Consider the following 14,771-nt stretch of genomic DNA (forward strand, 5'->3'; position numbering starts at 1 on the left):
TACAAGAAAAATATGTATTTACCCACGTAGGTATAATTTCTGTTGTTCTTTTTAATTTCTATAACTCCATCTTTCCATCTGGTTTCATTTTCCTTCAAACTAAAGGAATTCCTTTCACATTTCTTTTAGTGTGGGTCTGCTGGTGAATTTTTCATTTTTTTATGTGTATACTGTTCTTGAGGTTATCACTGGGACACAGTTAAGTTACTTGGAAACAGTTTGATTTTGGGGGGCCTTGTTCTCAAGACTTGTTAAGTGGGACCAGGGCAATGCTCATTTTAGGGCTACTTTTTCTTTACTCCTCAGGCAAGATCCTTCTTAGTACTGTACCCAATTCGCTCAGAATTATGAGGTTTTGCAGCCTGGCTGGTAGGCACAGGAAATATCTTTTACCCTGTGTGAATGCTGGGCACTGTTATCTCTAATCTTTTGGGTGGTTCTTTCCCTGGCCTTGTGTAGTTTCCTTACAAGAATATGCCAGTAAGTACTCAGCTGAGTATTCGAGGGCACTCTCTGCAGATCTCCACAGTTCTGTCTGTATGCAGCTATTTGGTGTGCTGTCTTGTTAACTCCAACTGATGTGGTTTCTCCAGACTCTGAGTATCCATCTCCACAATTCACAGAGTCTGCTGGCCTCTGCCTAAGTTCTTCTTCCCTGCGCTATGGCCTAGAAACTCTTTTAAGGCTGGAGCAATCATGCCACTCACCTCATTTGTTTTCTGTCTTTAAAGGATTGCTGTGCTTTGTTGTCTGGTGTCCAGTGCCTTGCAAACTGTTGTTTCATTTATTTTGTCCATTTTGTGGTTGTTTTAGGTGGGATGCTAAATCATTTCCCTATTACTCCATCTTGGCTGGAACTGGAAGAATTTTTTTTTATCATTGTTCTTAGCAAATTTCTGTGTTTTATGAGACTCATTAATTCAGAATGTAGTGTATTTCCCTAAGCGGAGGTCACAGAGAGTGGCATTCAGTACCTGGTAAATTGAAAGTATTTATTGGCTGGATCTCAGACTGTGGCCTCAGAAACATGATTTGCCTGTTCACTTTGAATAAATCACCTCTCAGAGTGAGGCCCACATCAGCCTGAGTTACAGACACTGATGTACAAAGCTGAATGCTAGCCTGTTACAATATAATGAGAAATATAACTGTCATGGGACTGATATTCATGTCTTGTCCAGTGGAATCATTTTATATAGGTAAGCAATACTTGAGCCAAATAGTAATCAAATAATTTCTTAGTGTTAAATTCTAGTTGAGCTTAAGATAGTCTGATGCACCTACCTATGTTCACTAGGCTGTCTCCCTTCTACAGATTGTTCTTGTATATATACTGGCAATATCTGCCTTTCTGGCCAGCCCCATTTGGATTTTATACCTTCTTCAAATATTTTAGTATCTAAAGTAGATGAATACCTAAGATCATGTCTTGATGGCCAAAAATTCATCTTGTCTTTAATGTGATTTTTCATGATCTTTTCTTGGATCCGTTGTTTGTTGATTATACCCTAACTTTCACAGCAGCCCCTAGTTCCTCTTTGTGCAGATTTTTCTTTGTGAAACCATTCACTGTTACTTTCGTATACAACACATGCCTGTCAGGGACCCCGGCTTGGACCCACAGTGAAGCCCTCCCTTTTTGGGCCAATTAATGGATTGATTGCAGCTCTGCATCTTTCTCGGGTGAAGCACCAGGAGACAAGACCCTTGGTTCCAGCCACTGCTAAGGTCCCTTCCTCTGCTGCCTCTAAGCTGGGGAGGGAATATAAAGCCTTAGATCTCCCCAGAGAGGCAGAGTGCAGCCTGGGAGTGCCAAGCTGTGATCTATAGCCAGCACAGAAGTGGGAGAAGAGCCCACACTTTCAGAGCATTGATAGGGAGCATGATGGCAGCTACTGCAGTGAGCTGAGATTGTGCCACCACATTCCAGCCTGGGCAACAGAGTGAGACTCCAATTGGAAAAAAAAAAGGCCAGGCGCGGTGGCTTACGCCTGTAATCCCAGCACTTTGGGAGGCCGAGGCAGGTGGATCATGAGGTCAGGATATCGAGACCATTCTGGCCAACATGGTGAAACCCCATCTCTACTAAAAACACAAAAGTTAGCTGGGCGTGGTGGCGTGTGCCTGTAGTCCCAGCTACTTGGGAGTCTGAGGCAGGAGAATCGTTTGAACCCAGGAGTCGGAGGTTGCAGTGAGCCGAGATCGCACCACTGCACTCCAGCCTGGCAACAGAGCGTCACTCTGTCTCAAAAGGAAAAAAAAAAAAGAAAATAGAGAGGAGCCACATAAGTGAGAAAGAGCCTACCTACTGACCAATACACTTGCTAACATACCCCACTTTGAAACCATAGGCAAGAATTTAGCTATAAATAAAAACCTTGCAGAAAGCTTCAGCCCTCTGAAAACATCCAGAAAAGAAGTCTACTGACTGTACTCAATTTACACCTCACAAAAAGGAATACTCATGCACACAGATAAAGAAGAACCAGTGCAAGAGCTCTGGCAACTCAAAAGGCCACAGTGTTTTCCTTCCTCTAAATTATCACACTAATTCTACAGCAAAGGTTGTTAACTGGGCTGAGATGGCTAAAGTGACAGAAATAGAATTCAGAATATGGATAGGAAAGGAAGACCATTGAGATTCAGGAGAATGTCAAAATCCAATCCAAGAAATCTAAGAATCACAATAAAATGACACAAGAGCTGGCAGACGAAATAGCCAGTATAGAAAAGAACTTAACTGGACCTGATAAAGCTGTAAAACACACTACAAGAATCCATAATGTAATCACAAGTATTAATGGCAGAAGAGACTGCACTGTGGAAAGAATCTCAGAGCTTGAAGACAGGCTTTCTGAAATAAGACAGTCAGACAAAAATAAAGAAAAAAGATAAGAAATGAACAAAACCTCCAAGAAATTTGGTGTTATGTAAAGAGACCAACTCTATGACTCATTGGCATCCCTGAAAGAGATGGGGAGAAAGCAAGCAAGTTGGAAAACCTCTTTCAGGATATCATTCATGAAAAATTCCCCAACCTCACTAGAGAGACTGATATTCAAATTTAGGAAATGCAGAGAACCCCTGCAAGATACTATACAAAAAGATCATCCCCAAGACACATAATCATCTGATTCTGTAAGGTCAAAATGGAGAAAAAATGTTACAGGCATCTAGAGAGAAAGGTCAGGTTACCTCCAAAGGGAGCTCCATCAGGCTAATAGTGGACCTTTCAGCAGAAACGTTACAAGCCAGAAGAGATTCGAGGCCTGTATTCAACATTCATAAAGAAAAATATTCAACCAAGAATGTCATATCCAGTCAAACCAAGCTTCGTATGTGAAGGAGAAATAAGAATCTTTTTAGACAAGCAAGTGAGAAGGGAAATTGTTACCACCAGACCTGCCTTACTAGAGCTCCTGAAAGAAGCACTAAATATGGAAAAGAAAGACTGTTACTAACCAATACAAAAAACACTTAAGTACATGAACTAATGACACTATAAAGCAGCCACATAAACAAGTCTGCATAATAACCAGTTAAAAACACAATGACAGTATCAAATCCACACATATCAATACTAACCTTGAATGTAAACAGGCTAAATGCCCCATTTAAAAGACACAGAGTGGCAAGCTGGATCAAAAAGCAAGACACAATGGTATGCTGCCTTCAAGAGACCCATCTCACATGCTTTACACCTGTAGGCTTAAAATAAAGAGATGAAGAAAACTCTATGAAGCAAATGGAAGAAAGCAGGAGTTGCAATCCTAATTTCAGGCAAAACAGACTTTAAACCAACAAAGATAAAAAAAGACAAGGGCATTACATAATAGTAAAGGGTTCAATTCAACATGAAAATCTAACTATCCTAAATATATATACACCCAACACAGAAGCATCCATATTCATAAAGCAATTTCTTAGAGACCTACTAAGAGATTTAGACTGCCACACAATAATAGTGGGAGACTTCAACACCCCACTGGCCCTATGAGACAGATCATTGAAGCAGAAAATTAACAAAGAGATTCAAGGTCTGAATGTAATACTTGACCAAATGGACCTAATAGACATCTATAAAACTCTCCATCCCAAAACAACAGAATATTCCTTCTTCTCGTCACCACATGGCACATACTCTAAAATCAACTACACAATTGGATATAAAACAATCCTCAGCAAATTCAAAAATATCAAAATACCCATCAACAGTAGACTGGATAAAGAAAATGTGGTACATATGCACCATGGAATACTATGCAGCCATAAAAAAGAATGAGATTATGTCATTTGCAGAAACATGGATGGAACTGGAGGCCTTTATCTTTAGTAAACTAATGCAGGAACAGAAAACCAAATATCACATGTTCTCACTTCAGTATCATATGTTCTTACTTTCACTTGAGGGTGAAAGGCGGGAGGAGGAAGAGGATCAGAAAAAATAACTATCACATACTACATACTGCACTTAGTACGTGTGTAATAAGACAATCTATACACCAAGCCTCTGTGAAATGAATTTACCTATGTAACAAACCTTCCTATGTATCCCTGAACCTAAAGTAAAAGTTAGAAAAACTGAAAACTATATGCCTGTCTGCCAATATTTTTCAAAATGGTATGTCTTTGCTCTTTTGCATTTTCCTGACTTAGAAATATTGTATGGGAGATGAATCCTGAAAAGCGCTCATTTTACATTCATTCTTTCATTACTTTAAGAAGCATTTATTGAACATTAACCACATCCCAGCAATATGGAGATATCCTGGAGTAGCTCTTATGTATAGAATATTCTGCTATACTCTCTAGTGGCTTGGTGACTACTCTGTATATGCATATTGATATATTTTTAGTTGTCCTATAAAAACACATGTACAATCATGAAGACAATTTTTATGGATTATTAAATTTGATTTGTAAATTAAGCACAATATTGTTTTCATGGAAGTTTTTTAGGGAAGCAGGTAAGTTTTTTAGTGATTTTGAACTGCAGAATAGCTAATATCACTTTTTTGGTCCGTGGTAAGACATGGAACAAAACTTTGATTAGAGTCTTGTAAAATACCAGAAAAATGGTCATAGTGAAAAAAAAAAAAAAAAAGAAGAAAGAAATGAAAGAGATTAGCTCATCTTTATATTTCTGCTTTGTTGTAAAGCAATTTCTTAATTTGTATTGATATGAAAATAACTGAAATTTTCTGAGGTTAGCAACTAAATTGATCTTGAGTTTTGCTTTTTAGGTGGATTGGACTCTAAATATTGGAGAGCAGGCCCTTGATATATGTATTGTCTCTTTCAATCAGTCGGCATCCTCTGTTTTTGTTCTTGGTGAGAGAAACTTCTTTTGCCTTAAGGATAATGGACAAATTCGGTTCATGAAGAAGCTTGACTGGAGCCCAAGTTGTTTTCTGCCGTATTGCTCAGGTGTGTAGAAAGATTTTCTTTTATCTCTTCCGTATGTCAAGGCTATGTGATATACACCGGAAAAAAGCCACACTCATACACATATTTTAAACATATATGAAAACAGTTTAATACTGAATATGTAATGGATATTTTAACTTTAAAAGTTTGAATAGAAGTTTGATATAAAGCATACATTTGGTTTCGTCAGTCATTTTACTTTGTACAAAATGACTTGTAAAATTGGCCTCCGGCATATGTTAATACTTTCCATTATGTGTCTGTTCAAGATGCTTTCAAGAGAACATCAGACTCTTTTATAAGCACAATAGTAATGTCTAATAGAATGAATTATCTGTAGTGAATGCCTAGTAAATCATTAGCTTAAATGTGTTACATATTAATGAAATTCATGCTTTCTAGATGAAATGCAAAAATGTTGGCGATTATCTAGTTATAGCTTCCAAGACTGTAAAATGATTCCTTTCTTTTTTATACTGGTAGATTAAACTTACAAAATAATGTTTTATTACATAAAATCTTTATGTATTAAAATCAAGGTGTTAGAATTAGTTTGTGTTATCAATTTCCTAAAAGAGATATACTGTTTCAAATGACTGTTTTCTTAGTGTCTCTTTTCTGTATCTTCAACTTACAGTTTCTGAAGGAACAATAAATACTTTGATTGCAAATCATAATAACATGTTGCATATTTATCAAGATGTGACACTGAAGTGGGCCACCCAACTTCCCCACATTCCTGTAGCAGTAAGAGTGGGCTGTTTGCAGTAAGTGATTTAACACAGTTTTAAAAGAGGATGTTAGTCAAGAAATTTTCTAGAAGTTCTATGAAATAATGACGAGTGATTTTATTAAAAAATTACAAGTGACATTGTAGTATGAATGTCAATAATGAAAGTAATTTAAAATATAATTTTATTGGAAAGAAAGGATAATTAGTACTATTAATCATTTTCATTTAATATTTCTAGCAAGATATCCTTATTAAATTAAAGGTAAAAGCTGATGAAGATATCAAGAAAATTGTTTACTTGATAGATTATTCTTTAGAATACAAAAAGATTTCTTTTAGCATTTGATGAGTCCCTTTTAGAGAACATTCACTGATAGACTGTGATGATATTACACTGTTCATCATAATAAGGTCTCACCTTGTTTCAGCCGTTTCATTAAGGCAAGTGATGCAGAATTGTTGATGATCATGTGTTTACACAGTTTAGATTTTAAGTGGGGCTACTTTGCATTTAAACTGAAAAACAGCATTCATACTTTAACATTAAATTTACCAAATTTATTAAAACTGACAGAAATGGTCCATATAAGTGAGTAATTTTTCTAGGTCATCAGTATAAAAAGTGAGATGCCGATGAACTTTTTAGCATCTTAGATTATGTTTAGGAATTGAAAATATCAGCAAACGTATAGAAACACAACTTTCCATAAAGCTTCATAGATTATTAGGTGTATTCAGTTCTACTTATTTATAATATTTTATTGAGCATTTAAAGGCCATACGGGGTGAGGCGCGGTGGCTCACGCCTGTAATCCCAGCTGTTTGGGAGGCTGAGGTGGTTGGATCACCTGAGGTCAGGAGTTCAAGACCAGCCTGGCCAACAGGGTGAAACCCCATCTCTACTAAAATACAAAATATTAGCCGGGTGTGGTGGCGTGTGCATGTAGTCCCAGCTGCTTGGGAGGCTGAGGCAGGAGAATTCCTTGAACCCGGGAGGCGGAGGTTGCAGTGAGCCTAGATCACGTGACTGCACTCCAGCCTGGGTGACAGAGCAAAAACTATGGGCTTGAAACTGTGTCTCAAAAAAAAAAAAAAGCCATATGTAGTTGAATTCTTCAGTGACACCTATAGTTTCTGATCAGGATGGAGTTGTTCTCTCCTATTAAGGGCTTGAGTGTAATATTATTGTTGAAGCTCAACAAAGGGTGTTCATATTTGCATCAATGTTTAATCTAAAGCCTGAATTTTGGAAAAATGGAAACTTTTTTTGAAAACATTGAATATTTTAAAAAGAAGTTGCTTTCTTATGTTTTATGAGAAAAAAATATAATTTTAATTGCTATGCACTTAAGACAAGTTACAGTTATTTTCTGTCTGAAAAATAATTTAAAAATTTTGAGATTGGCTTTTGCAATGTCCATCACATAGTCTTCTTAAATTTGACAGAATATTCATACTCACCAGACATTTTGTATCAGATTTACTTAGAAGGATTTAGAACAGGAAAAACATCTTGCCAGCAGGGCAACATCAAGTATTTCACTTCTGGAAGAGTAATTCTTTCAGGAGTCTATGTATCCATCCAAAGCTGTTCTCTTTGGTCTCTTAAGTGACAGTTCAATTGCAAAAAGACAGATCCACACTGGTGGGTATGGGCCTCATTTTGGCTTACAATCTTCATGCCCTTCAGGAGCCAATATCTTGAAATACTTAAAAATTATTGGGGTTTTGGTGTGTATTTTGAGCACAGGAGAATGATAGGTAGAACGACCTTATTGAGAACTTTTAGTTGAAATAAATATATTTTTACACATACATTATGTACAAGGGATGTACCCATTTCAAGAGTCAACATACTGAGGGAAGTGCAAAGATATGACTTCTCAGCAGATATTTTTTGTTAATTTATAGTTTTTGGTCTAGATACAACTTACGAGTTAAGGGTCAATAATAACTGAAATATTATTATTAGTAAAAAACCAAATTTTCATATAGTGTGCATCATGATGCTTATATTCATAAGTAGCCTGTCATTTTATTTTAGGTACCTGTGAGTGAACCTTCCTATTTCTCATAGCTTTTGCAAGATGACCGTTATAAACAATTAAATCCAAATATTGCCATTAGTATTTTCCACAATTAATGTATAAAAATAAATTCTAATTGTTCAACTGAAGATTTTTCTTATTCTTACATGTAACTTAACACAAAGTATAGGATTAGACTGTTTGAAAGAATTCCATTGTAATTTCTATTAGAGTTTTTTTCTTCTTCAGTAAACTTTAATTAATGCATGCAAAAGAAAATAAAGATTGTAAAACACTAGACTCAATTAACATAAAGTTTAGGAAAGTTTTCTGCCCTCACCACAATTGTAAGCTGTATGCTACAGTTATTTAAATACATTTTATAATAGTCACATCTTAAATCTTATTACTTATCTAAACTGAAGCAGTAAATGGGTAATTTCAAAAATGATCATATGTATGGAACACCATAACTATATTTTAATCACTTGCAAAATACGCCGTGGACCATGGCGAGAGCACTCAGCTCTTAGCTCACGCTGAGGTTTTGGTTATTAACCACAAAAGGTAAGGGAGCTTCCAGTTTTGCTCTTTGGCTGTCAGATCATTTACAGGGGTGATGTTGGAATAGTAGCTGGTGTTACAGATACCCTACACAATGCAAAGCTAGTGAACACCAATATCTAGTCATCTGGCAAAAAAAGAAAAAAATAACCATAAACTAGCAAGTGCATCTGCAGCCAACTGCAGGCTAATGCCACATCTTTTCTCAAGGCTCTATCCTGGGCATGTGAAAGAAAAGCCCTGCTTTTGTCCTGATCAACAACAGCCTTCCTGTGAGGAAGACACTTCCTTGCCACGTGAGCACTGGTGGGCTTCTCACTTTTGCAAGCCCAAAATGTGACTCTTGCCATTCACCATGCTGCCCTCACTCCCTCACCTCATGGGCCACAAGAGGGTGGAAGAGCCAGGCAGATCTAAGGTGATGTCCCACAAGGGGTCTATGGTGGTGGAGACTCCATGGCAGACTTGGCAGGTGGCATCCAACTGCAGGCCACCTGTGAAGATCTGTTCTATGATGTAGTTGCAGTAGTTGTGATAGTTGGCCTTCTTCCCATTGTCATCACCTGGGGACAGACTGTGGCTCTGGGATTGGTGTCTATGAGCCACAAAGACTGCAAATCTGTAAGGGAAGAGTACGTTTACCCTGCAGAGGCCCGAGGAAACCAGTGCTGACACTTTACAAGGCCATGTGAGGATGCTTATCATTTCATTAGAGGGTCTTGCTGTTATTTAATGTGACGAGAAATCACAGCACTTGGATTTTCAATGCTCCTCTTTTTCTCATTCCCTGAGAAGAGCTCCACATTTTTTATCTTGCCAACAAAACACATCTAATGCCCAATGACTGAGTAGGTAATTGGTTCCCTTTTTATATGAGGAACAATTGAATAAATATTTCCTGGAGACAGCTGAAAATATTGTGGGCCAGATACTGTAACCCTGGACAGGTTCTTTCTGCCTGTTGCACAAACAAAATCAATTCACTGAATTTCAGTGGAGAAAGAGTTTAATTGATGCAAGGCCAGTCACACCACACTGAAGATTATTAAGACTTATTACTTAAATCAATCTTATTGAAGGCTCATAGGTTAGGGGTTTTTCAAAAGTTGTTTGGGGGAAGAGTTAGGGGTGGCTAGGCAATGGGTGCTTGCTGCTAATTGTTTGGAAGGTGCAATCATAGGGATGTGGGAAATGATCCTCTTGCATGGTGAATCACTTCTGGGAGCAGCTGGTGGTTCCAGGTGGAACCATCACGGTTTCAGAAATGCAAAAAACCTGTAAAGATCTCTTACAAGGCCACTGTTAGGTTCTACAATAGTGATGTTATCTGCAGGAATATTGGGGAAGTTGCATATCTTGTGACCTCTGGAATAATGGCTGTTTTTGTCTACACCTTAGCAAAATTCAGCCTCCTCTATCTTCCTAGCCTGGTGTTCTCTCACTAGCTTTACAAAGACAGTTGAGTTTTGGGGAAGGGCTAGTTTTACGTAAACTATAAACTAAACGTCTCCCACAGCTAGCCTAGCCTAAGCCTAGGAATAATTAAGGGAACTTGAATGTTAGAGGCTAGAGGGTTGTAGGCTAGATCATGCCTCCCCCACTGCTGTAATTTTCTCACTGCAATACTTTTTGCAAAGGCTGTTTCACTTTCATCCTTTGAGTTTCAACATGCCTCAATCCTGAGGTGTAAGCTATGAGATGGGAAAAGGGTGAGAACTGCTCCAACTTCTTCCTACTGACAGGGGGCGTAGTTGGGGTATGGGTTGCCCCTAGGGTAAGAGGAGTGGAACTGCTTTGGATGCACTCATAGGTGCCTGCTTGGGGTTCCAAGCCTTATATGACAAAGACGTTAATATTCTCATCCACAGTTTTAGCATGGCACTTAAGTGAACCGCAGACTATAGGATAATGAGTAGATTATTAGACATACAGATTCACATAAACAGGAAAGAGCAAATTTAAATATACCATCCCATATCTTTTTAGTTCCTAGTCCCAAGACTAGATGAGTTCAGCTGAATAGCTGTTTCCCATATCAGGAGGTGGCATTGCAGATGGGCTAATCCTTTGTATGTGATGAAGGCAAACAGATTTTTTAATAAGAGGCATTTCAGACAGGTTCCAGGACTATTTCTTCAGTGTAATTAGATCTCTGCCCTGTGGGTTGACAGTGCCTCACCAGCAGGTACATTGCCAGAGATGACCCTCAGAAGAAATAAGCAGTTGCCAGAGCTCACCTTTAGGTCTGTTGTACTGGTAGGAGGCTTACGAACCACAGGCAGATATTTGCAAGGGTGGATCCTGGATAAGCCCCCAAATTTGTAACTGCCTGATGAGTTCTTCCTGCTCACTGTACAAACAAAATTCATTCATGACATTGCAGTAGAGAGAGCATTTAATTGACGCAAGTCTAGCCATACCATGTGGGAGAGTTATTGCTCAAATCAATATCATAATCTGTTAGAATTTTAAAGGTAATTATTACTAACTTAGCTATAGCTTATCTGTTTATTTATTTTTAGAGACAGGGTCTTGCTCTTTTGCTCAGGCTGGAATTCTTTGGCATGATTATAGCTCACTTCAGCCTTGAACTTCTGCCTTTTGCCTCAGCCTCCTGAGTAGCTACAACTAAAGGCACATGCTACCATTCCTGGCTAATTTTTTCATATTTTGTAGAGATGAGGGCTCACAATGTTGCCCAGGCTGGTCTTGAACTTATGGCCTCAAGTGATCCTCCCACCTTGGCCTCCCCAAGTGCTGGGATTATGGGTATGAGCCGAAGTGCTCAGCTCACATATTTATATTAGGAAGTTGTTTGAAATTGAGAGTACTGAAATAATTTTTCTCTTGCTTTTTATTACCTTTAGGGTTAAAGCTTTTTTGGTAGAAGCTTCCTTGGTTGAATGTGTTTATTTATGAAGGAAATTGCTGCTTTTTAAATATGTTTCTTTTCAGTGAATAAGAAATGTTGGATTTGGATCAACTTGATGCAATTATACTTAGTAACAGCATTTTGCTCAGAGTCTAAGATGCTTTTTTTCTTTGCACTCTCACCTACTTGGCAGATTTAGTCCTCTCTACCTTGTCTATTACATAACAGTTCCAATTCTGTCTGTGTTTTCTTCTTCCTTTTCAGATTAAATCTCATTCTCGATTAAATTGTTTTTTATTTAATTATTTTTAATTTTTGTAGGTCACACTATGGGAAGTTGAAATCAATACACAGATTACAGAATCAGAAGAGCCTGACTGTGATAATCTTCTTTAAATTCTTAGCTATTACTGTTTACCTCTCATTGCATGAAGTAGCTATGGAAACCTGGCCCAGCATCTTCTGCGGTGGTCATTTTCTCCAGTGGCAAATAAAGATCATCATTTATCAGTGATGTTACTGTCTCTGGAGATATCAAATATATCTACAAGTGGAAGTCCATTTGAATGAAACTTCACAGAGATGAGAACCATTCTAAACTTTGCTGGCAGCTCACAGCAGGCTTTAAAATCTTATTGCAGTACTTATTGCAACTCATTTTTGAACAATTTGGTCTAGTACTTCAATGTTTTTCTTCCTGGGCTAGGTCCGCAATAGTCACTTATTTTAAGTTTGTTACTTAACAGTTTCTTCTTTTTAAAAAAATTTCCTAGCTTATTTAATTTTTAAAAAACATTTATTTTAGATACAGCCGGTACAAGTGCAAGTTTGTTACATGAGTGTATTGCATGATGCTGAGGTTTGGGGTACAGATTCTGTCACCCAGGTAGTCAGCATAGTACCCAATAGGTAGGTGTTCCACCCACAGCCACTCCCTCCCTCCCCACTCTGGTAGTCCACAGTGTCTGTTGTTCCCATGTTTATGTCCATGTGTGCTCAATAATATTTTGTTCTTTAGCTTTCATTGATATAATATTGTTGACCAGAATGTTTCCCCCATATCTTTTCTGGATTTTTATATTTCTATTTCAAGACATAGCTCAAGTCACATAAATAAGCCTTTCCTGCTTATCATGGTCTCCCTCTTTTCTGAATTTCTATCACATTTATAATTATGTTGGTGAACTACTATTTGATTTTCCTAACTCTCCAACTAGAGAATACATTCCATTTTACTTTTGCATGTCACACAGAATAATCAATGAGAAAGATCAACATATGGTATATGCTTCCTAAATACTTAAAAGTCATTGTGGTTTTTATGTGTCAGGGGAAGAGGTGTGGCTCTAAAGACCTTATAAGATCTTTTAGTTGAAAAACCTTTTTAAAATATGAAAAAACAGACTCATAGAGGGAAGAAGGATATTTTACTTGAAACCAAATTTGTTAGCAAAATATTTTTAGTTCCAAAGTGACATTTTCTTTTTTTGGTTTAAGTTTTGCTGTTAATTTGTCTTTTTTTTTTTGTATTATAGAAAGAGAATGTGAGCCTATATACTTTTTGCTATCCTGTATTTTAAGGATTTTCTTTGTGAATTCTTACATTCCACAGAAAATTCATAAATATTCCTGGAATTTGCGTAAGGTATACATTCTGATATTTGGCACCTCTGCATTTTTATTGATATTTTCCTCTATTTGTTATAGTTGCAAGAGTAGAATATTAGTATTTCGTTACTATATTTTTCTGTCAGTTTTCTGTTGAATAAGCATTTTTGGTTTAGATATTCTTATTCTGTGTTAGCTTATATTTCTGATAGCTGTTTTTTTGGTGAGTTAAAAAATTTTATCACTATAAAATGACCTCTTTTGGGTTTCCATTTAATATGTTTTTGTTTGCTTATTTTTTCATTGGTTTGCTTTGAGTTCACTTAGATACTAGTTTTTGGTATGCTGTGGTCTATGCCTTTTTTTTTCCTTTTTCTTTTTTTGAGACAGAGTCTCACTCTCTCTCCCAGGCTGGAGTGCAGTGTTATGATCATAGCTTATTGCAGCCTTGAATGCCTCACCTCAAGCAATCCTCTCACTCCAGCCCCACAAGTGGCTGGGACTGCAGGCATGTGTCACCACACCCAGTTAATTAAAAAATTTTTTTTGTATAGATAGGATCTTACTATGTTGTCCAGGCTGGTCTCAAACTCCTAGCCTCAAGTCATTCTCCTGCCTCAACCTCTCAAAGTGCTGGGATTACAGGTGTGAGCCACTGTGTCTGGCCAATGCTTCATCTCTCAACAGGTTCATTTAATTTTCACTGGAAAGATATAGGGTGTTATTATATTCTGTGGTAAGAATGTATTGTTATATTTCACCTTCAAACTTTATTGATGTTGCTTCCTTATTTTTTTAATTTTAAAATTATTATTATTATTTTTGAGACAGAGTCTTGCTTTGTTGACCAGGCTGGAGTGCAGTGGTGTAAACATGGCTCACAGCTGCCTTGACCTCTTGGGTGCAAGCAATCCTCCCACCTCAGCCCCACAAGTAGCTGGGACTATAAGTGCATGCCATCACATCTGGTAGATTAAAAAAACAATTTGTAGAGATAGGATCTCCCTGTGTTGCCCAGATTGGTCTGGAACTCCTAGCCTCAAGAGATCCTCCTGCCTCGGCCTCCCAAAGTGCTGGGATTACAGGCATGAGCTACCATGCCTTGCCTCTTATTTGTTTTTAAATAGCTTTTAGAGAAAATAATAACCTTTGTGATTTTTGTAAAAAGTGTAGAACTGCATTTTTTAAAACTGTTACTTAAAGGTACAAAGAAAAATAAAATAGCTTTTTATTAAAGTTACTTGAGTCTTATCAAATAGAATGAACATTTGTTAGCACTTTTAAATATCAACCCTGATATTATTCTCTACACACATACAAATTTAGGCATATAATAAAATTTACAAAACAGGACCACATGAATTTTTTTTTTTTTTTTTTTAGATGGAATCTCGCTCTGTTGCCCAGACTGGAGTGCAGTGGCGTGATCTCAGCTCACTGCAACCTCCGCCTCCTGGGTTCAAGCAATTCTCTGCCTCAGCCTCCTGAGTAGCTGGGATTACAAGCGCCTGCCACCATGCCTGGCTAATTTTTTTGTATT

At 37.5% G+C, this 14,771-nt stretch overlaps 1 protein-coding gene across 12 annotated transcripts in view; it reads left to right on the forward strand.

The window, feature by feature from the left end:
- The window catches only part of BBS9 (Bardet-Biedl syndrome 9), a 583,258-nt gene that overhangs the window by 213,978 nt on the left and 354,509 nt on the right, over positions 1-14,771 (forward strand). For all 12 annotated transcript variants that reach the window (XR_002520717.2, XM_021935217.2, XM_021935215.2 and 9 more), the window contains 2 exons: positions 5,244-5,427; positions 6,065-6,194. Coding sequence is in view for 11 of the 12 variants with exons in the window: in XM_021935217.2 (XP_021790909.1) it covers positions 5,244-5,427; positions 6,065-6,194 (314 nt within the window). In the remaining variant the exon portion in view is untranslated. The remainder of the gene's footprint in view (positions 1-5,243; positions 5,428-6,064; positions 6,195-14,771) is intronic.

This window comes from Papio anubis, chromosome 4 (genome assembly GCF_008728515.1).
Source record: "Papio anubis isolate 15944 chromosome 4, Panubis1.0, whole genome shotgun sequence".
Taxonomy (NCBI): Eukaryota; Metazoa; Chordata; class Mammalia; order Primates; family Cercopithecidae; genus Papio; species Papio anubis.